General features: G+C 42.8%; 1 protein-coding gene across 2 annotated transcripts in view; it reads left to right on the forward strand.

Moving 5' to 3' along the window:
* Positions 1–3,631, forward strand: part of LOC120917567 (ribosomal protein S6 kinase alpha-5-like) — a 90,027-nt gene extending 86,396 nt beyond the window's left edge. For both annotated transcript variants that reach the window (XM_040328967.1, XM_040328968.1), the window contains exon 17: positions 1,850–3,631. In XM_040328967.1, coding sequence (XP_040184901.1) covers positions 1,850–2,071 — 222 coding nt within the window. In that variant the 3' untranslated portion in view covers positions 2,072–3,631. The remainder of the gene's footprint in view (positions 1–1,849) is intronic.
* The last annotated feature ends 18,075 nt before the right edge of the window (positions 3,632–21,706 follow it).

Consider the following 21,706-nt stretch of genomic DNA (forward strand, 5'->3'; position numbering starts at 1 on the left):
CTCCCTCTCAGGAATGCATGCTGAGCGACGCTGTCATTTTTTTTTATAATTATTTGTTTTCCCGGCGCGTCTTTTTTTTTTCACCCGTCGCAACTTTAGTTTCCCGTCGAAATTCTCAAAGCCGCCCGGCGTTAATTACGTTCGCGCGCTGCACGTCGGGAAAATGACGTCACACGCATGCACAGTACGGCCGGCGCGGGAGCGCGCCTCATTTAAATTTTAAACGCCCCCAGGAGAGGAGGACCGCCTTACGACGGCGGCACTTAAGTTACACGGCCTGAAATTTCTAGGTAAGTGCTTTGACGATCGGGCACTTAGGTAGAAATTTTAAGTCAGTGTAACTTAACTGCTGAAATTTAAGTTAGGCAGCTTTTTTGAGAATTTGGCCCAGGATGTGTGAAATCCACCGAGTCGGATCAAGATATGCAGCTGTAGAAATGGTGGTGAGGCATTCGGATATGTTAAATCAATTTAAAAATGATGACAGTAGTTTCTCTCAATGTGCACTTAACTTTTAAAATGAAATACTAAGCTAAAAAACATTAATTAATTAATTAATTAATTAAATATGTTTTAGAAAATATTATAAGCTATAAATTGCACATTTATAGCCAGATTCAGAGAGACTTAGGCTGGCGTATCAGTAGATACGCCAGCCTAAGTCTGAATGTGCGCCCGCGCTAATTTAAGCGTATTCTGGTAACCAGATACGCTTAAATTAGGCTCAGATACGAGCGGCGTAAGTGTCCTACACCCTCGTATCCTAAAGTGTAATTTTTAGGCTGTCCGCTAGGTGGCGCTTCCATTGCGGTCGGCGTAGAATATGTAAATCAGTAGATACGCCTATTCACGAACGTACGCACGGCCGACGCAGTACAGATACGCCGTTTACGTAACGCATTAGCGGCCTAAAGTTATTCCATCAAATAGATGGAATAGTAATGTTAAGTATGGCCGCCGTTCCCGCGTCAAAATTGGAAAATTTTACGTCGTTTGCGTAAGTCGTCCGTGAATAGGGATTTACGTAGTTTACGTCCACGTCGAAATCATCAGACCCGTGCGGCGGACTTAGCCGCAATGCACACTGGGAAATGTAGGCGCACGGCGCATGCGCAGTTGCAAAAAAATGACAATCATGTCGGGTCAAGCCTAATTATCATAAAACACGCCCCCTCAGCCAAATTTGAATTAGGCGCCCTTACGCCCGTCCGCTTTAGGCTACGCCGCCGTAACTTAGCAGGCAAGTAAATTGTGAATCCTGTACTTGCCTCGCTAACTTACGGCGGCGTAGCCTAAATGCCTTAAGCTACGCCGCCGCAAGTATGCGCTCGCCATCCTGAATCTAGCTACTATTGTCTACTTGACAGCTTGTAATAGTTATAGGAAGGGAATTTATTAAAACTGTGTACCAAATAAAAGTCTTATATGTCCAAAGAAACAGTGTAAAATTATTTAGGTAGGTAAATTATTGTTATTGTCTGGTTGACCATTACATACTGACACTTCTAATATGCCCTGGAGATTTAAGGCAAGCCATAGATGAATCGATTTTCTTCCCTTCCACCATGAGTGGAAGGAAAGAAAATCACTTGATTCCCACTGATGGACTGAATCTCGGCTGGTCCATGCTGAAGATTGCCAAGATTCGATCCATCTGTGGTCGCTTTCTCTTCAAAGACCTCTAGTCATGAAAGTTAAAGAAATCAATCTTTATAGTAGGTGTGAAATCTGATTACTATGGGTGGTATCATTGTTCTCTGCCACACTTCTGTAGAGTAGTCAGTAAAGCTTTTATTTGTGTAGATGTCGGTTTTTTTTGGGACTTATGGATTTCTTTTCATGTTTACAGGCATTTAAACGTGGAAAACGCGAGGGGGTATTTTTAAAGAGTGTGGAAAATGCCCCACTGGCTAAAAGACGCAAACTAAAGCAGTGCAGCACTGGAGGTGAAACACGCAGCGGATCATCCTCTTCTACTTCTTCTTCGTCATCAACAACAACAGCCACAACCACAGCCCGTTCTCCAAAATCTAGAGCGCCTCCCCAGAATCATAGACCAGCAATTTCGTAAGGTTTTCGCTTGATATACTTACACTACAAGCCAAGCTATTGTCTGGACATGGAGGACCAAGGGAAGGGGGGCTTTTTCCAAATGGATGTTCACTTCTAACATAATTGCTGGACCGATTGTATTTAAAGTAGTTATGGGTTTGTATATATGTGAGTAATACAGTGATCATACACAGGCATGTGTTCAGCTAGGGAGTGGCTCATGCAATCCAGAACTGTTCAGTATACTTGAGGTATACATGGAAACGACATATTAGACACTAGCCATTATTTAGTATCAGTGACTTGTCAGTCTTCCCTCCCAGCATGAACATGCACCTTTAGGGAAGGGCAGAATGAGGTTTTGGCTTCACCCCTAGCTTTAATTGGGTTTTCTGCACCAGCATACTCTATATGGCAGCTCCAATGTTCCAATTTGATGCAGTGGCACATTTATTCATTGTAGTCTCTTTTGTATTACATTATACATATATAGGATGTTAAGATGGACTGCCATATTCCGCTAAGAGGCGATTCCTTTTTTTTCTTCCTATATGGTATCTTTCTGGAGCTTGTTTATGAGGCAGCTCTTCGTCTTCATACTTCATCGATTCTCTAGCAGGCTTAGCTGGCAAATTCTGCCAGTATTTATAAAGCTGCAATAAACAGGCCAGCAAAAAAGGGGGGCAATTGAATTGGCAAGAACAGCAAGATAGATCAATACTGGCAAAGTAGAACAAAACCTGTGGTAGCTATTAGAAAAATAGGTGTGCATTTAAAAACTCATGTATACCAATTTAAGTGGTGTGCTTATCCTGTACAGTTTGTGTTTTTTTGCCAGTGTAAAAACGCTGTAAAATCAATAGAATACATAAAAACAATATTTCAGATTTTTTTTACAACGGCGAGGAATTAGGAGGGGGATCTAAACTGTAATTTGAGCTTTTATTTATAAATCAAAGCGCTGGTGGGGTAAAACCAGCAGAGATGCATTATACCTGCTATTTGGGGCTTTTAGAAACAGGTTCCTCCTGTATGTGATAAAGCTGAGGCTGCTTTGTAGCACCTGAGCTGCTAGGGATTAGGAAAGATGATTGTAATCGTTTTAGGATCATTTTTTACAGTATTGTCCAGTCCTACACACCATAAGAAACAAAATGAAAAAATGTTTGGAGCACCAGTTCTCAAAAGGTTGGTGACAGAGAAGTGTACAAAGTGTGGCTTTGCCAGCTTTTTTTATGTATAGATGATTGTGTTTAGTTATGTCAAATATACAGATGACTTATATCTGCCACCTGCACATTCAGCAGTTTTACGTCATTTAAAAATAGAGTTGTACAGAATTTACAAAACAAATAGATTTTTAAGCATTTTAAAAGTTTTTACTTGATGTATTTTAATTTGGAGCTTTTCAGAAATACTGTATGTACATTGGCATCTGTGTATGCGTATTTGTAAAGTGCAGTATACATTTGCTCAAATCTTTGTAACTATAAAGAGTAAATATATCTATGCAGAGCAGTATTCACCTGGAAATGTGTGTAGGTTAATGTGTATAAATATGTGATGAGCATTGTTAATACTTGTGCTGTGTATTGCTGTATTGTATGCAGAATGATGCATTGGTGCAAACTAAAAAAAATGCTTTTAGCTGAGCAGATTATTTAAGCAGTGTTAGAGGCTGACACATTTATATTGTGTATGTATTGGTATCAGTCTATTATTTCCTTGTGCAACACACCTTTTGGAAACGTGTGACCTAAAGGGTTAATATTTGGAGAACTGTCTATAATTATCAAACATACTGACTGTTAGAATGTAGGGATGTGGAGGGTTCTATATAGTACTAAACATTGCTGTGCATAGTACTTTGTCAGTTGTAATCAGCTGGGGCCTTAGAGTGTATCATGTTAGCTGTCGTCAGCCAGAGGTCTTGTTTGTATAGCTGAGCCTCCGAAATCAGATGCCTGCAGGGTGTCACTGTGTTTGCGCTGTGACCTGAGAACAAGACAAAATAATGCACTTTTTGTATTTTTCACATATAATCTGTATTTTATAGATTTGTTACAGAATATTTTTCTATGCTGCAGATTGTCTATCTCCAAGGAAAGGTCTATATGCCTTCCAATAATCCAGTTTATAAACACTGGTTAAAAACCAGGACTTGTACCCCTAGGTTTTAAAGCCTTAAGGGTTTCCACCTTAAAGCGTATGTTAACTCCAAAAAAAAATGGTTTCTACTCCTTTAAAGCATGTTATATGACATGCACAGTTCTTGTGCTGTGTCATTTGGCCCACTGTAACACCTAAAAAACCTGGCTGATCCTGCCAGTTTCTGTAAACTGACCACGGTATATCGTGGCTGCTGAGACCAGACACTGTGGTCAGTTTAGGTGCCTCTGTCATCTGCAGCCTACTATCTGCTCACCTCTTTGCTCATGTGCCCTCCTCCCCCCTCCCCTCTCTGTCTGTGTATGAGTCGCCCCTCCTGCTGCTCTCATAACATTAAACTGTATACACCATCAGCACTGCCTCCTATTGCAGTGCCCCCCTCTGTGAATGATTCATAAATATAAATGCTGTAAATACCTAATTTAAGAGCCGAGATTGCGATCACATGACCAGCCAGCTCTCTCCTCCTCTCCTCCAGACTGACATCAGCAGAGGAATCTCAGCCCCGCCCACTGCATCTCTCAGAGGAGAAAAGGAGAAAGCTGGCCAGTCATGTGATCGCAATCTCGGCAGTGCAATAAGGTATTTACATCATTTCTTTTTATAAATCACACACAGAGGGGGATACTATAATAGGAGGCAATGCTGATGGTGTATACAGGTTACAGTGGCTTAATAACCACTTTAATGCGTTCTATGCATTAAGGTGAAAAAACATCTGTGCTGCAAAACACCAGTACGTGAGCCCGATCTGATCCCAGCCATGTGCATGAGAGCAGCGGTTCTCATCGCTGTGTCCCTCCTCCCTGGGCATATTGATGAGACCGGGAGCCATTGGCTCCCCCTGCTGTCACTGAAATGCTGTGCCGAGCCAACGGGTGGCAGGGCCGAGCAGCCCGCCTCGTGTACATAGATGCAAACAGGGCGGCTGAGGAGAGAAAGACACATTTTATGGGGGCACTTGTCGAAGAGGAGGAGCCTAAAGTGCAGGGGACCCCAGAAGAAGAGAATCAGGGTTGCTCTGTGCAAAACCATTGAACAAAGTATTTAAGTATGCCATTTTTGTTATTGTAGCAGATTAGGTGCTAATGGACCTAAGCCAAAAATCTCCCCAGCAATGACTTCCATAGCTGATCAATATCAAGCCATATATTAAGCAGCTGGTCTTTGTGTATGAATTCATTATACAAAGATTTCCGTTGTCTTATACACAGTTTAGCGTAGGCTTCCAATATCCAGTAATCTTCAGTTTGGACATACTAGAATCTAGAGCAGCTATATCCACTTGTGTATGAGTACTGAAGAGCAAAGCAATGGAAAGGGACGCCTTGTTTAGGGGAAAGGTACAGATTGTTTTAGGCTGACCATACATTATACAGTTTTCTTATACAATTTCCTTTAGATTTACCTACAACTCTGTAGTGCAAGGGCTGGCCTGATTGCATACAATTTGAAAGTGTTTAGGTTTGATCTCATATTATTGGTTGTGAGTGTCACCGGCGCAAAAGAAAATAAATAAATAAATGTGAACTGTGATCTGCTGCAGTACTGTGTGCCCTTAGTGGGGGTCAATAGTGCTCTAAGAAGAAAAATGTTACTGCGCTGATCTAATTATCCAGAGGTATTTAATCTCTGGGAATATGGACATAAGTGAAATATCAGGGCCACAATGTACCCAATCTTAAGTGTGAATAACCTGAATACAAACAATAAAAAATATAAGAAATATATGAGTCATACAAATGTGACACAGTGATTTCAAACTTAAATCATATATCTAGATCAGTGTGTCAGCATACAATCCATATGCCACAGTGCTTCTATGAGAAAAATGGCTGTTGCTGCTACTGACCAACCAAATAGTGAAAACAATACGAAAGATATTACAAAAAAAAAAAAAATATATATTATATATATATATATGTGTGTGTAAAAACCCAATATGCAGTACGCCAACTGCACCGTGAGTTGTCCAATAACCAATATTGGAACAAAATAAAATAAATATCAATAAAAGTGAAATAATTATCAAACAACCATACAAATGTGCAATGTGCTGGCTGCACTTAAAAATAGTCCAAATGACAGGCAATCTTGCTCTTATACAATAGGTTCCAGCAAACACAAGGTTCAATGTTGGTAATGCTGTGTACAGGAAAGTGCCGCTATCTCTTCCACCCGACAAAGATGTGCCACCATCACCAATGGTTAAAATCAACACTCACCAGACCCCAGATATTATTAGGCTCCAAAGTGGTGTCTTTTCTTTGTCGGTCAGTGGGTGTTGCCTCCTTTTCCCTTTTACAAGGTGTCATCAATTCCTCAAAAACAAGGGGCTCATCATGGTGTAGTATATTAAAATATGTATTTATTTAAAAAAGGTAAAAAAATATAACACTTACAATATAAAGTGCCTCTGACCGGCACTGAGTGTCTTTGGCAGTGTCAACCGTTAAAAGCCGCTGACCAGCATTTAAGTGGCGTCCTAAGAGGTGTGCTTGCCCCGCTGTGCTCCGCATGTATTGCTACAAGGGGTCCGTGCGCGCTGGTGTGCTGCACCCTCAATGTGTGTGTCCAAACAGCCTCTACGCATTTCGCTAGTTGCGTCGTCAGGAGAGCAACTAGCGAAACGCGTAGAGGCTGTTTGGACACACACATTGAGGGTGCAGCACACCAGCGCGCACGGACCCCTTGTAGCAATACATGCGGAGCACAGCGGGGCAAGCACACCTCTTAGGACGCCACTTAAATGCTGGTCAGCGGCTTTTAACGGTTGACACTGCCAAAGACACTCAGTGCCGGTCAGAGGCACTTTATATTGTAAGTGTTATATTTTTTTACCTTTTTTAAATAAATACATATTTTAATATACTACACCATGATGAGCCCCTTGTTTTTGAGGAATTGATGACACCTTGTAAAAGGGAAAAGGAGGCAACACCCACTGACCGACAAAGAAAAGACACCACTTTGGAGCCTAATAATATCTGGGGTCTGGTGAGTGTTGATTTTAACCATTGGTGATGGTGGCACATCTTTGTCGGGTGGAAGAGATAGCGGCACTTTCCTGTACACAGCATTACCAACATTGAACCTTGTGTTTGCTGGAACCTATTGTATAAGAGCAAGATTGCCTGTCATTTGGACTATTTTTAAGTGCAGCCAGCACATTGCACATTTGTATGGTTGTTTGATAATTATTTCACTTTTATTGATATTTATTTTATTTTGTTCCAATATTGGTTATTGGACAACTCACGGTGCAGTTGGCGTACTGCATATTGGGTTTTTACACACACATATATATATATATAATATATTTTTTTTTTTTTTTTGTAATATCTTTCGTATTGTTTTCACTATTTGGTTGGTCAGTAGCAGCAACAGCCATTTTTCTCATAGAAGCACTGTGGCATATGGATTGTATGCTGACACACTGATCTAGATATATGATTTAAGTTTGAAATCACTGTGTCACATTTGTATGACTCATATATTTCTTATATTTTTTATTGTTTGTATTCAGGTTATTCACACTTAAGATTGGGTACATTGTGGCCCTGATATTTCACTTATGTCCATATTCCCAGAGATTAAATACCTCTGGATAATTAGATCAGCGCAGTAACATTTTTCTTCTTTGATCTCATATTATATAGTTTTGATAAATCTAAAGAAAAATTATACCAGAGATTTGTATAATGTATGGCGCCAGCCTTAGTTGAATATTTATGAGAAAAAACAAAAAAACTGCGCTACAACACAAAAAGATCACCAAGGCAGCAGCTAACGTGTGAAGTACACAAATAAACATAAAAGACAAAAAGCCGCGCCAAGGATAGATTAATAAAGTCCACTATTAGTAGATTATAAACGATGGATAAAGTCTATGGTTTTTAAAGCAGAGGCAGGGTGGCACTCAATGATACAAAGACACTTGTTCCATATAGTGTGGCAAAACGATGTAATGATGGATGTAATTCCTCCAACACCCAGTGACATGCATGCAGTTTGTGAAATCCTCCACCTGAAAAACAAAGCCTCTTACCAGACGGTAAGAACTCAAAGCGGATGGCTTTAGCCCAGCCTCGGCCTTTAATTTCTCCAGGGATCACAGATCAGGAGTCCGCAGTGTCACGATCAAAAGATCACAGTCGCTCCATAGGAGGAAATGTATAAAAAAGACGCATATAGCGTAATACAGTACGGTACCAAGATTTATTAAAACAGTAGTCTACTTACATCAATGTTGTTTAAAACAGTCATGTGTTAAAAATTGAACAAGCCGGCCGGCAAACAGGAGCCCTTCCTCCCGAGCGTGGTGACGTCACTGACGTAGCCTCCCAGACGCGTTTCGTCACAGGTGACGTTATCAATGGGGGTGGGTGACGAAACGCGTCTGGGAGGCTACGTCAGTGACGTCACCACGCTCGGGAGGAAGGGCTCCTGTTTGCCGGCCGGCTTGTTCAATTTTTAACACATGACTGTTTTAAACAACATTGATGTAAGTAGACTACTGTTTTAATAAATCTTGGTACCGTACTGTATTACGCTATATGCGTCTTTTTTATACATTTCCTCCTATGGAGCGACTGTGATCTTTTGATCGTGACACTGCGGACTCCTGATCTGTGATCCCTGGAGAAATTAAAGGCCGAGGCTGGGCTAAAGCCATCCGCTTTGAGTTCTTACCGTCTGGTAAGAGGCTTTGTTTTTCAGGTGGAGGATTTCACAAACTGCATGCATGTCACTGGGTGTTGGAGGAATTACATCCATCATTACATCGTTTTGCCACACTATATGGAACAAGTGTCTTTGTATCATTGAGTGCCACCCTGCCTCTGCTTTAAAAACCATAGACTTTATCCATCGTTTATAATCTACTAATAGTGGACTTTATTAATCTATTCTTGGCGCGGCTTTTTGTCTTTTAAGTTGAATATTTATGTCCCTAGTCATTTATGCTGACCATACATGGGTTGGATTGGTTTTTCCAAGTTCCAAGATTTGCCATTCTCTTCTGCAGCTATTAAGTAGCTCACATAGCTATGGTGGCTTTTACTGATAAAATAGAACTGTGTTTTGTTGGAAACCGTATCATTACATGATTTTTATCATTTAAAGTGTATGAAAAGCCAAAATTAAAAAAAAAGAAAATTGTTTTGGAGACAGAATGGTTAAGATGTCTAGAAGTTTTTGTGACTGGTTCCTATCAGGAAGATTTCCATAAATTTCCTGTTTTTTAAACATAGAATGTAAGAAAGGATCACAAAATAAAGAAAAATAAAAAAACTTTCGAGAACATAAAAAATACAGAATTTTCCCAGACTTCTATGTTGCGGGGGCATCACGTCAGCATCCCCTGGGGCACTATCCCAGTGACTGCCGAGTGTCCTAAATGTTGTGAGATTATACCAAAGCTCATTGCAGTAACATCTTCTCTCATGAGATTTGAGTACTCGGCTTTCCCCAAAATATGGCATACTAAAGTGGTTCTAAAGGCTGAGTCCTATCTCAGTACAATCTCTTACCTGAGCCTGTCTGCGGCGGCTCACCTCTTCTCTCTCTGCTTACAGAGGCAGCAGCGGGAGCCATTGGCTTTTGCTGCTGTCAATTAAATCCTGTAAGCAGAGAGTGGGGGTGGGTGTCTGAGCCACGCTGTGTGTGTCTATTGGCGCACACAGCCTAGATTGGGAGCGAGCCCACGGGTGTTATGCTATGCTATTGCTATGGGGCCCCAGAAGAGGAGATTTGGGGCCACTCTGTACAATACCATTGGACAGAGCAAGTAAGTATAAAATGTTTGTTATTAGACTGTACAAAGAGCTTAATGTCATCTTCACCTAGGTGCTGCAGGGAAAGAAGCACCTAGGTGAAGATGACATTTGACATATTAAAGGCAAGTTCACCTTTAGTAACATTACACCCATATTCAGAGTAAAACATGTTACTAATGCAGCACCCCAATACCCCCAATCCCCGACTTTGACAGCGGGTGAGGGGATCCTCTTCCCACACCCGCTGTCACAATTTAAAACCAATGCAGCTGTCAGGGCTCCGCTCACACATCCGCGTCATTCATTCACAGCTATCTGTGAATGAATGAAGTACAAGTCCTGTCTGCCACCAAGGCAGCTTGTAGTTCTCAAAATACTGCGATGATGCTGGTGAGCATCCCTCTAGTTCATTGATTTTCCCTGCTCTTGAGGAACTGTCTGCCTGTATGGGAAGTTTGGGCAGACAGTAGTACTGAGAGTCTTCGAGAGCCTTGCATTGCACCTACGATCACAGTTACAAAGCTCTGCAGGCTGCTAGAATAAAAAAAAAGAAAATTCACATTATATTACCTTAAAAAACGTATCCCGCTTAGAGGGAATATCCCCTATTAGACAGTTGTCACCATAGTAGGTTTCCTTGTTTCTTTTACAATTAAAAAATGTCAGATTTTCCATGACAGTGTGTACTGGAGACAATGGTCAGCAAGACAAATAAAGAGGGGGCAGCAATAAAAAGCTGTCAGGCCTTTCCTCACTCTATTCAGAATAAAAAAAAGTTTTGGCTTCTCATACACTTTAACACTCTGAGACACCCCTTTCACACCTCAATATTTAAACTTCACTCAAAGCACATGGAAGATAATTTACCATCATTTTCAATAGCACAGTTCTCATTAATGCATTTTAGTGTTGTGCATTTTGTGATCTCACTTTCTTTTGTTTTAGAGCAGTGTAGACCATAGTGGAGATCGTTTCTAGCAATTGTGGACCAGTTTTACATGCTTTCATTAAAGGGGTTGTAAAGGTATTTTTTTTTTCTTTAAAATAACAAACATGACCTCCACTGTGCAGTTCGTTTTGCACAGAGTGTCCCCGATCCACGTCTTCAGGGGTCCCTTGTGGCTGTCTCGGCTCCTCCCCGCAACAGCTAACCCCCGTTCTGGGAAGTGCTCTGCCAAGGGGGTTAGCTTTCGGGGGCGCTCCTGTGATACAGTTGGCGACCATAGGAGCTGACTGTATCACTCGACCCCACCCCTGGAACGCCGCAACAATTTGATTTGCAGCAGTGGAAGTCAATGGCTGCGCTGCTATCAATCTCAAATGAAGAGCTGCCTCAAGCTAGGGGAAATCATTGTGGGATCGCGCCCACGGAGTTTCGTGGCTCAGATAAGTAAACAGGGGGGGGCTGGGTGGCCCGAGAGTGCAATGTGTTTTTTCACCTTAATGCATAAGGTGAAAAGACATGAAGCTTTACTTTACAACCCCTTTAACTTTAAACAGAAAATCCAGGCTACAGAGAAATGTAACAATATGTATAAAGATCATAATACAATGCAAACTCCTTTTTAACAGCTAAGGCCCTTTAGTGGATCCTAACGGAAGAAGGTACAGGGCAATGAAAGGGGAAATATCAGGGAATGTGCATTATCGCCATTAGATATGGAATCAAAAGACCATTTCCAGCAAATTCAGACCACAACAAGTGGACCTGTTTTAAAGTTTACGCTGATTGCTGGTGATAGGTGATCAGTTGTTTTATACGCATACATAGGGTAGTGGTTTGCCATGACAAATATTACAGAGGAGTGATAAGATAGGAGATTTTTAAATAAGGTGGTGATTTACTAATTATTGTGTATCTCCTGGCAATTTTTTATTTTTTTTAAATAAAGCAGTAAAAATATAGAGCGTTTGTCAGCTTTTGTTGCTGTCAATGTCCTTGTTAAGTTCCCATGTCCCGGTGATCATTGTGAAGACCAATCTCCAACAGGGGACACAGGCAGAAATAAAAACCTGATGAAGGGTCCAACCTTCTACTCTAATAAAAATGTTGTTAATTGTGATCCTGTTCAAAATATTTACTATCACTTTGTGATCCCGTTAAAGTATTGTCACTGAATCTGAAGGTGAGAAGGGAATCTCCCTAAAGCCTAGTACACACTAGTAGTTTTTTTTATCGTTGAACCCAGCATGGCTGAACGAAAAGAAACTGACAGCTCAGGAGGAGCTGCTATACTAACTATACAGTGTTAGTACAGCGATCTCACCTGCTGTTCTGTTGTATTCTGACAGTGGTACTGTTCCACCAAAACACTCCAGTCAGCCATTGGCTGAGAGCACTCACCGGGAGCCACTTGGCAGACCTTTTTTGGTCATGCCACTTTGACAGAAGCCATCCGAACGGTTGGACTGACTGAAGTACACACAGGCTGAATGTCGGCTGGTTTGTATTAACCCGGCCGATGCTGCCTGACATTCGGCCTCTGTGTACTAGGCTTTAGAGAGCCACAGACAGTTTCCCTCTCTATCCAAAAAATAAAATTGATAGAAGTATTGGATTATAGCCAGGGGCAGACTGACCATTCGGGCACTTGGGCATTGTCCGAGGGCCCCATGCCACTAGGGAGCCTCAGTAAAACGAGGGACAGTATGTAAAAATCTGTGTTTTTTTTAATGCCAAGATTATACCTGCACTGCATCTTCAGTACCTTTTCAGTGTGTGTATGTGTATTCTGTGTGTATGTATACTGTGTGTATATTGTGTGTATACTGTGTATGCATACTGTATGTGTGTGTGTGTACTTGTGGCCCCATAATCTATTGCCTGGGGGCCCCATAATCTCCTATTGCCCGGGGCCCATAATCTCCTATTGCCTGGGGCCCCATAATCTCCTATTGCCTGGGGGCCCCATAATCTCCTATTGCCTGGGGGCCCCATATTCTACTATTGCCCTGGGGCCAGATGAGTTGTCAGTCCGCCCCTGATTATAGCACCAAAGGCTGCATATAATCAAACTATAGTGCTACTCTAACCCATACATGTCCTGCAGATTATTTCGATGTTGGGTGTGTTTCTCTGGCTGTGACCACATTGACTTTCATACTATTTCTGAGCTTTAAAGGTTTAGCTCACCCTTAAAATATAATTTAGTCATTGGTGGAATACATGTGCTAGGAAGTCTAGTTGTGAGATCTGCTCCTGCCCACATTGAGATTTTGGGTGTTCTCAGTTCTTCTGTAGCATTGTCCATATTTCCAAATAAAACAGGCAGAGTAGGCTCCCTTAAGGGCCGGTGCACACCAGGAATAGGCTAAAATGGCACTGCACCAAAAGTAGTACATGCACTACTTTTGAAAACTCACTGCAACCGGATCGCATTATACTCCTTTACCATGCGATCCGGCGTGGGCAAACACCCTGCGTTTGTGGCCTGTGTTTGGGGTGTCATTAACTTGATATTACAAAAACATACTTGGGGGGCACACCCTAAAATGCTATACATCTAAGATGGTGCTGCTATAAGACCAAAGACAGTACAAAACAGATTATAGCGCACACATGCAAAAATGACATTTAACCAGCAAGGCTAATTAAAAACACCTGAACATATTCAAAAATACGGGGGTTTGGTCACACTATATGGTCATATAGTGCTAAGCCCACTTACTGCGACAAAGTACCCCGAATTAGTGGGTCCTACCCTAGTAATAGAATGAAAGAACCTAGTGTCTCAACCATGGGAGATAAACTCCTCTATGTGGGAGAACTGAAGGGATTCCTCCTATGAATATGTTCAGGTGTTTTTAATTAGCCTTGCTGGTTAAGGCCCCTTTCAGACGTCCGCTCCGTCTGTCCGTTCATTACAAGTCCGTTAACGGACTTGTAATGAATCCCTATGGGGACGCGTCCGTTAGCGGATGGAGCATCCGCTAGCGTCCGCGTCAGTCGGGTTCCGCTTTTCCGAACGGAAGAAACCCTATTTTTCTTCCGTTCGGCGGAACGGACGGGATGCAGACGGACAGACGGACCGTCTGCATCCGGTCCCCCATAGGGGAGAGCGGAGCAGAGACAGGGCGGTCCCTGCACTGTGTGCGGGGACCGCCCTATCCGCCGACAGCTCAGCGGGGATCCCCGCTGAGCTTTGGCGGACACACGGAGCGGACCGAGAAACGGTCCGCTCCGTGTGAAAGAGCCCTAAATGTCATTTTTGCATGTGTGCGCTATAATCTGTTTTGTATTAACTTGATATTGACACCTGCTGCAGGTCACAACTGCAGTTCATTTTGATCATAGGGGCTTGCATACAAAGAACTCACCACTTGGATCCTTAAAGTGGAGGTTCACCCTAAAACAATTATATAACATTACATCCAGCATACTAACGACATGTACAGTATGCTGGTATTTTTTTTTTTTCGCCGTACATACCGTTTAATTGTTATTTGTCCTTTAAACTTCCCATGGCGCATAAGGCGTGTCACCAGTTTTCTGTAAATAGCCGACCTGCGAGTCGGTGCTATACGGCACCTGCGCCCACCGTGTAGAGCTGACTGCGCAAGCGCCATATAGAGCCGACTCGCAGGTCGGCTATTTACGGAAAACTGGTGACGTGCTTTATGCGCCATGGGAAGTTTTTCACCAGAGATCAATCATCTAAGCTCTCAATAGGAACGCCCAGTCCCACGGGAATCAGAACCCGGAAGCCGGGGGGGGGGAAATAACAATTAAACGGTATGTACGGCGAAAAAAAAAATACCAGCATACTGTACATGTCGTTAGTATGCTGGATGTAATGTTATATAAGTGTTTTAGGGTGAACCTCCACTTTAAGTGAAATAAAAATATTGAAAAGTCTACCAAGAACTAAAATATCAATGTTGAATAGATGGGCTATTTTAATTAAAGGGGGTTGTTTAATAATTTAAACTGTAATAAAAGCTGTAAACTGCATTCTTGACTGAAATAACAAGTTCAGTGCAATGTTCTATAATGTATTGTGCCTGTAAGTGGCACTGTTGCTTTTGCTGGCTATGTTTAATACCTTACCTTACCTTCCAACATTGAGGATGGGTATTCCAAGTAAGTGTTTTAAGTACTATATAGCCTACTGTGATTACATGAACTTGAGGCAGCATATATTAAAAAAACATATTTTAGCAATGCTTAATTTCAAAAAGGCTTTTTGTGAGTTCTGTTCATATTGATGTATAATGTAATTTATCTTCAGCACTATATGTCCTTTAACTGGTGAAGCTTTGCTGATTTTTCTAAATGTTTGCTTTGCAGAATGAGTAATAATGAGTTTGTCACTAATATGCACTTTTAAGGGCAGAAGCATCTGTCAGGAGAGCTGGGATAGGAGGGCTCTCCTAAGGAACGTATGCACTAGGTCAGTAAAGCATTAAAGAGGCCAACCACTCAGGCAAATGTTACCATACTTCAAATGTTTTCAGTAGTTTAAATCTGAACTGCAGGTATGATATTGAATATTTACATTGGTCCAGCTTAGACAAATGTAAGCATGCATATCTCATTCTGGAGGAACAATTGTGGAAGCTGACAACCACTATAGTAGTCCCCGTGATCTTTTGGGCCCTGCACGGTTGCCCCACTGCACACTGACCACGGGGATTCACTCGCTTGTCACTGCAGATATGCACAGAACGCCCTGTACATTTTTCAAAGAACATTACATCACAATGAATTTGATATCGCCACCTCTCTTCTTCTACATTGTCCAATCAAAAAAAAACTTGTATTTATTGAAAAAATACTAGGTTCTTTGTGAATAGTGCCCCGCCCCCGGACTATTAGTATTGTGATTGACAAAAAAATTGTAATGCCCTGTACACACGATCGGAAATTCCGACAGCAAAAGTCCGATGTGAGCTTTTGAACGGAAATTCTGACCATGTGTTTGCTCCATCAGACTTTTGCTGTCCAAATTTCTGCCAGCTTTTGCTGGTTCTCAAATTTTTAGATGGAAAATCCGATTGTCTGTAGCAATTCCGATACGCAAAATTCCGACGCATGCTCGGAAACAATTCGATGCATGCTCGGAAGCATTGAACTTTGTAGTGTTGTACGTCACCACGTTCTTGACGGTCGAAAGTTCCGAGAACTTTTGTGTGACCGTGTGTATGCAAGCCAAGCTTGTGCGGAATTCTGTCGGAAAAACCATCCAAGTGTGTACAGGGCATAAGGGTATGAGTAATGTTAACAGTACCATGTCCCTCTTGTGGGACAGTTATAGTTAGTTATATTTATAAATTGAAATATTCTTTATCCACTGCGCATCTCACCCACCCACGTAAAACTTCTTTTTTGTTTTTCAAAATATTTTTTTGGATGGAATGAAATAAATGTGAAGATTTATGTCTGAGTGGGTGAGATTCAATTTCTAATGCCGTGTACAGACGGTCGTTTTTTGTGATAGAAAAAAACTACGTTTTATGTGATGAAAAAAAACGATGTTTTTCAAACTTCATTTTCAATGGCATACACACCATCGTTTTTTCCAAAAGCTTTAGCAAAGCGCAGTTACGTTCAGCACGTACGACGGCACTCTGTTACATTCAAACTCGCGTCCTAACTTGCTTCTGAGCATGCGCAGGTTTTTTATGACACAAAAAACGACGTTTTGAAAAACTACACAAAAAATTGAACCATGTCGTTTTTCAGAAGACTTAAAACAACGTTTTACCCACACACGGTCATTTAAAATTACGTTTTTAAAAACGTCGTTTTTTTACATCACATAAAGCGACCGTGTGTACGGGGCATTAGGCTTCATTTCGGGCATTTTTTTAAGCTTTTTTGCAGCTTTTTACAAACTTTACAAAGTGTTTTAGAAGTGTATTACAAGCGTTTTACAGCTTCAAGCATTTTTGTTTAGCTAATAGAAAGCACTGAGGCCCCCCGTGATTTTACCGCGATTCCGCCATGATTTCAGGGAATGACTGTGTAACTGGCATCAAAGTCGGACCAAAGTAGTGCAGGGACTACTTTGAAGTCGGAACAACTTGAAGTCGTACTAATGTCGTACTAAGCCCATACTTGGTTTGAATCTTGACCGATTCCTGCTAAACCGGGCCTAGATTCCAACCATCTATGGCTGGCTTCACCCTACAAAGTGTGAAAGTGAATTATCCTCTGACAGTCTCCCGCGCTTTCCGCTTGTGCTGGTTAATGTAGTCAGTGTTATGGTTTGTCTCTGACTTACTTGGGTATTTATTTAACTAAAAAAAAAAAAAAATAGTTATTTAACAAAAATAAACAGCCTTGCAATGGGCCCCTCTACACAGCAAGTATTAAATGTTTGTTAAGTCTAGGCCAGGCTTCCCCCATGCTGTTATGACCAGTCACCCATAGTCTCTTCTCTATGGTGCTTGTCTGACCTCGTCACATACAATGCAGGACCCTGCATTGTAACTGAAAACAGCAAAGGCACCCACAACCCTGAGCACCAGAAAGAACTGAATGCCAGAGCGAGGGATGAGGTGAGTAATACAGCTTATTTCTCTATCACTAGACTAAGGGGGTGATTCAGAAAGAGTTAGGTCGGCGTATCAGTAGATACGCCGACCTAACTCGGAATCTGCGCTGTCCTAAGTTTAAGTGTATTCTCAAACAGAGATACACTTAAACCTATCTAAGATACGACGGCTTGCGCCGTCGTATCTTAGGGTGCAATATTAAGGCTGGCCGCTTGGTGGCGCTTCCATTGAGTTTGGCGTAGAATATGTAAATCACTAGATACGCCTATTCACGAACGTACCCCCCGGCCGACGCAGTACAGATACGCCGTTTGCGTAAGGCATTTTCAGGCGTAAAGTTATTCCATCAAATAGCTGGACTAGTAATGTTAAGTATGGTCGTCGTTCCCGCGTCGAAATTTTAAAATTTTACGTCGTTTGCGTAAGTCGTCCGTGAATAGGGCTGGACGTAATTTACGTCCACGTTAAAACCAATACGTCCTTGCGGCGTACTTTGCCGCAATGCACACTGGCATATGTACACGGACGGCGCATGCGCCGTTCCTAAAAAACGTCAATCACGTCAGGTCAACCCATATTAACATAAAACACGCCCCCTCAGCCTATTTTGAATTAGGCGCGCTTACGCCCACCGCATTTACGCTACGCCGCCGTAACTTAGCAGGCAAGTACTTTATGAATACAGTACTTGCCTTGCAAACTTACGGCGGCGTAGTGTAAATGCCATACGCTACGCCGCTGCAACTATGCGCCCGCCTACCTGAATCCAGCTATTAAAGCGGAGCTCCACCCTAAAGTGAAACTCCCACTGATCGCAACCCTCCCCCCTCCGGTGTCACATTTGACACCTTTCAGGGGGGAGGGGGGTGCAGATACCTGTCTAAAGACAGGTATTTGCACCCACTTTCGGCCACACAGTCTCAGCATGACGTCATCCCCCCATTGTGTTCTGGGAACACTCGGCTCCCAGTACACAGCGGGAGCCAATCGGCAGGCGTAGCGCGACTCGCACATGCGCCGTAGGGAACCGGGCAGTGAAGCCGGAGCGCTTCACTTCCTGGTTCCCTCACCGAGGATGGCGGGGGGGTGGGGCAGCAGAGTGACGAGCGATCGCTTGTCCTCTGCTGCCGACGCCGCTGGACTCCAGGACAGGTAAGTGTCCTAATATTAAAAGTCAGCAGCTGCAGTATTTGTAGCTGCTGGCTTTTAATATTTTTTTTTCAGCGGACATCCGCTTTAATGAGCATTTAAGCTTTGCAGTGCGGGGTCCACGCTGCAAGGGTGTTATTTTCAGGGTTCATCTTTAATGAGGTACATGCTGTACAGTTTTCCCCAAAAAATTGTGAATAAGGTGAAACTGTGGTCACTTTGAACACCACGTGCTAGAAAAAAACAGTCTACTGTAATAGCATGTCTTGTGCCGCATGGAAAATGTACACATTTTGCACATAGCATTCCATGTGTCCTCATAAATGCTTGTTGCAATGTACTGTACATGTGAGCAGTTTGCATATATCTGTACAGCAACCTTTTTTGCAGGCAGCAAAATTTGAACAATTTGAGAACTTCAAGGGCCTGTAAATGCAATTGAGGAGCTTAAAGTAGTTGTAAAGCTTCTTTTTTAAATAACAAACATATCATACTTACCTCCACTGTGCAGCTCGTTTTGCACAGTGTGGCCCCGATCTGCGACTTCTGGGGTCTCTTGGCGGCTCCCGCAGCTCTCCTCTCATCAGGTTACCTTGCGCTCCCCCGTGGGGTTACCCTGTGGGCGCGCTCCCGAGTCATTCATTCACTGTCCATAGCCGCCGAATGTATGACTCGGCCCCAGCGCCCGCGTCATTGGATTTGATTGACAGCAGCGGGAGCCAATGGGTGCGCTGCTATCAATCTATCCAATCAAGAGCCGAGAACCCCGGGCAGAGGAAGAGCGCGTGTCTGCCGGGTCAAGTTCAAGGGGTGAGGTAAGTAAAGCTGGGGGGCTGGTGACAGAAGTTTTTTCACCTTAATGCATAGGATGCGTTAAGATGAAATAACATGAGGGTTTACAACCCCTTTAAATACAGTTTACTAGATTAATATTTTTATAATATTTTAGCTGGGCTTAATTTTCTTCTATTTTCTAAAACACTGCCATGGCTCTGAAAATAATACAAGTATGGTAACAGTGATCTTGGACTAATGGCCATCCTCTTCAATGTAGAAATGAACGGCGCTTTTCTAGTTGTTGTTGGGAAGTTGAGCATTCAGGACAACAGGTGAAGTGCTGTATGTTGGCAGCATTAATAACTGTGGTCATTACACATACTAAACAAAGACATTAATATGACGCAGCGTTGTGATCTGGGGTTAGAATGTATTATAAAAACAATTGTAAACCCTGACTTTTTTGTTGTGTCTTTTTTATTTTTGTAATGAAATAAACGTTTTCTTTTCATCATAAATGTGCACTGAATTATTTTGTGTGTCGTAATACTTGAAACTTGATATTTGCTTAAAGCAGAACTTCCCTCTCTCAATCAGCGTTAACTATTTTAATCCTTATGCTGCTATCATTAGTAAATAAGAAAGTCATATTTACTTGTTTTAAACTTTTTTTAATTTCTTCAGTTTCCCTCCATATTGCCATGAATGCAGCACCCACCGTATTGTCATGAATGCAACACCCACCGTATTGCCATGAATGCAGCACCCTCCATATTGCCATGAATGCAGGACCCACCGTATTGCCATAAATGCAGCACCCTCTACATTGCCATAAATGCAGCACCCACTACATTGCCATAAATGCAACACCCATTGTATTGCCATGAATGCAGCACCCACCGTATTGCCATGAATGCAGCACCCACCATATTGCCATGAATGCAACACCCATTGTATTGCCATGAATGCAGCACCCACCGTATTGCCATGAATGCAGCACCCACCGTATTGCCATGAATGCAGCACCCACCGTATTGCCATGAATGCAGCACCCACCGTATTGCCATGAATGCAGCACCCTCTACATTGCCATAAATGCAGCACCCTCTACATTGCCATAAATGCAGCACCCTCTACATTGCCATAAATGCAACACCCTCTACATTGCCATAAATGCAGCACTCACTAAATTGCCATGAATGCAACACCCATTGTATTGCCATGAATGTAGCACCCCTTGTATTGCCATGAATGCAGCACCCACCGTATTGCCATGAATGCAGCACCCACCGTATTGCCATGAATACAGCACCCACCGCATTGCCATGAATGCAGCACCCACCGTATTGCCATGAATGCAGCACCCACCGCATTGCCATGAATGTAGCACCCACCGTATTGCCATGAATGCAGCACCCACCGCATTGCCATGAATGTAGCACCCACCGTATTGCCATGAATGTAGCACCCACCGTATTGCCATGAATGCAGCACCCACCGTATTGCCATGAATGCAGCACCCACCGTATTGCCATGAATGCAGCACCCTCTACATTGCCATAAATGCAGCACCCACTACATTGCCATAAATGCAGCACCCATTGTATTGCCATGAATGCAACACCCATTGTATTGCCATGAATGCAACACCCATTGTATTGCTATGAATGCAGACTCCCAATTATCGTCAGTGCAGCCTGCAGAGGACACAGGGAGGGGGCGGGACGAGCACCAACAGACAAACAGGAGAAACTCCTGTTTTCGCGATGGGCCTCTTTAATTGAAAGTCCCGCCTCCTGTGATGGACAGAACAGTTGTCTAATGGCAGGGCAGGAGACGGGACTTTCTTTTACACAGGACGCTGTGTAAACAGGAATTACTCTCCTGTATGCACGGCACTCGTCCCGTCCCCTCCAAGGCAGCCAGCATACTATCTTTTGTGGCCCCCGGCGTTCTGGGATTCGTTGGGGGCCTCAAAAGATATATATGTCAAGATCACCAGGTGGGTTGTCCGAAACGTGGGCCGCGATTGGCCCGCGGGTCGGACTTTGGACATGCCTGGCCAAGACCAAAGAGCTGTCCAAGAATTTCAGGGACAAGATTGTAGACCTACACAAGGCTAGAATGGGCTACAAGACCATTGCTAAGCAGCTTCGTGAGAGGGTGACAACAGTTGGTGCAACTATTTGCAAACTGACAATCTCCCTCGGTCTGGGGCTCCATGCAAGATCTCACGTCATGGAGTTTCAATGATCATGAGAATGGTGAGGAATCAGCCCAGAACT

This window comes from Rana temporaria, chromosome 11 (assembly GCF_905171775.1).
Source record: "Rana temporaria chromosome 11, aRanTem1.1, whole genome shotgun sequence".
Taxonomy (NCBI): domain Eukaryota; kingdom Metazoa; phylum Chordata; class Amphibia; order Anura; family Ranidae; genus Rana; species Rana temporaria.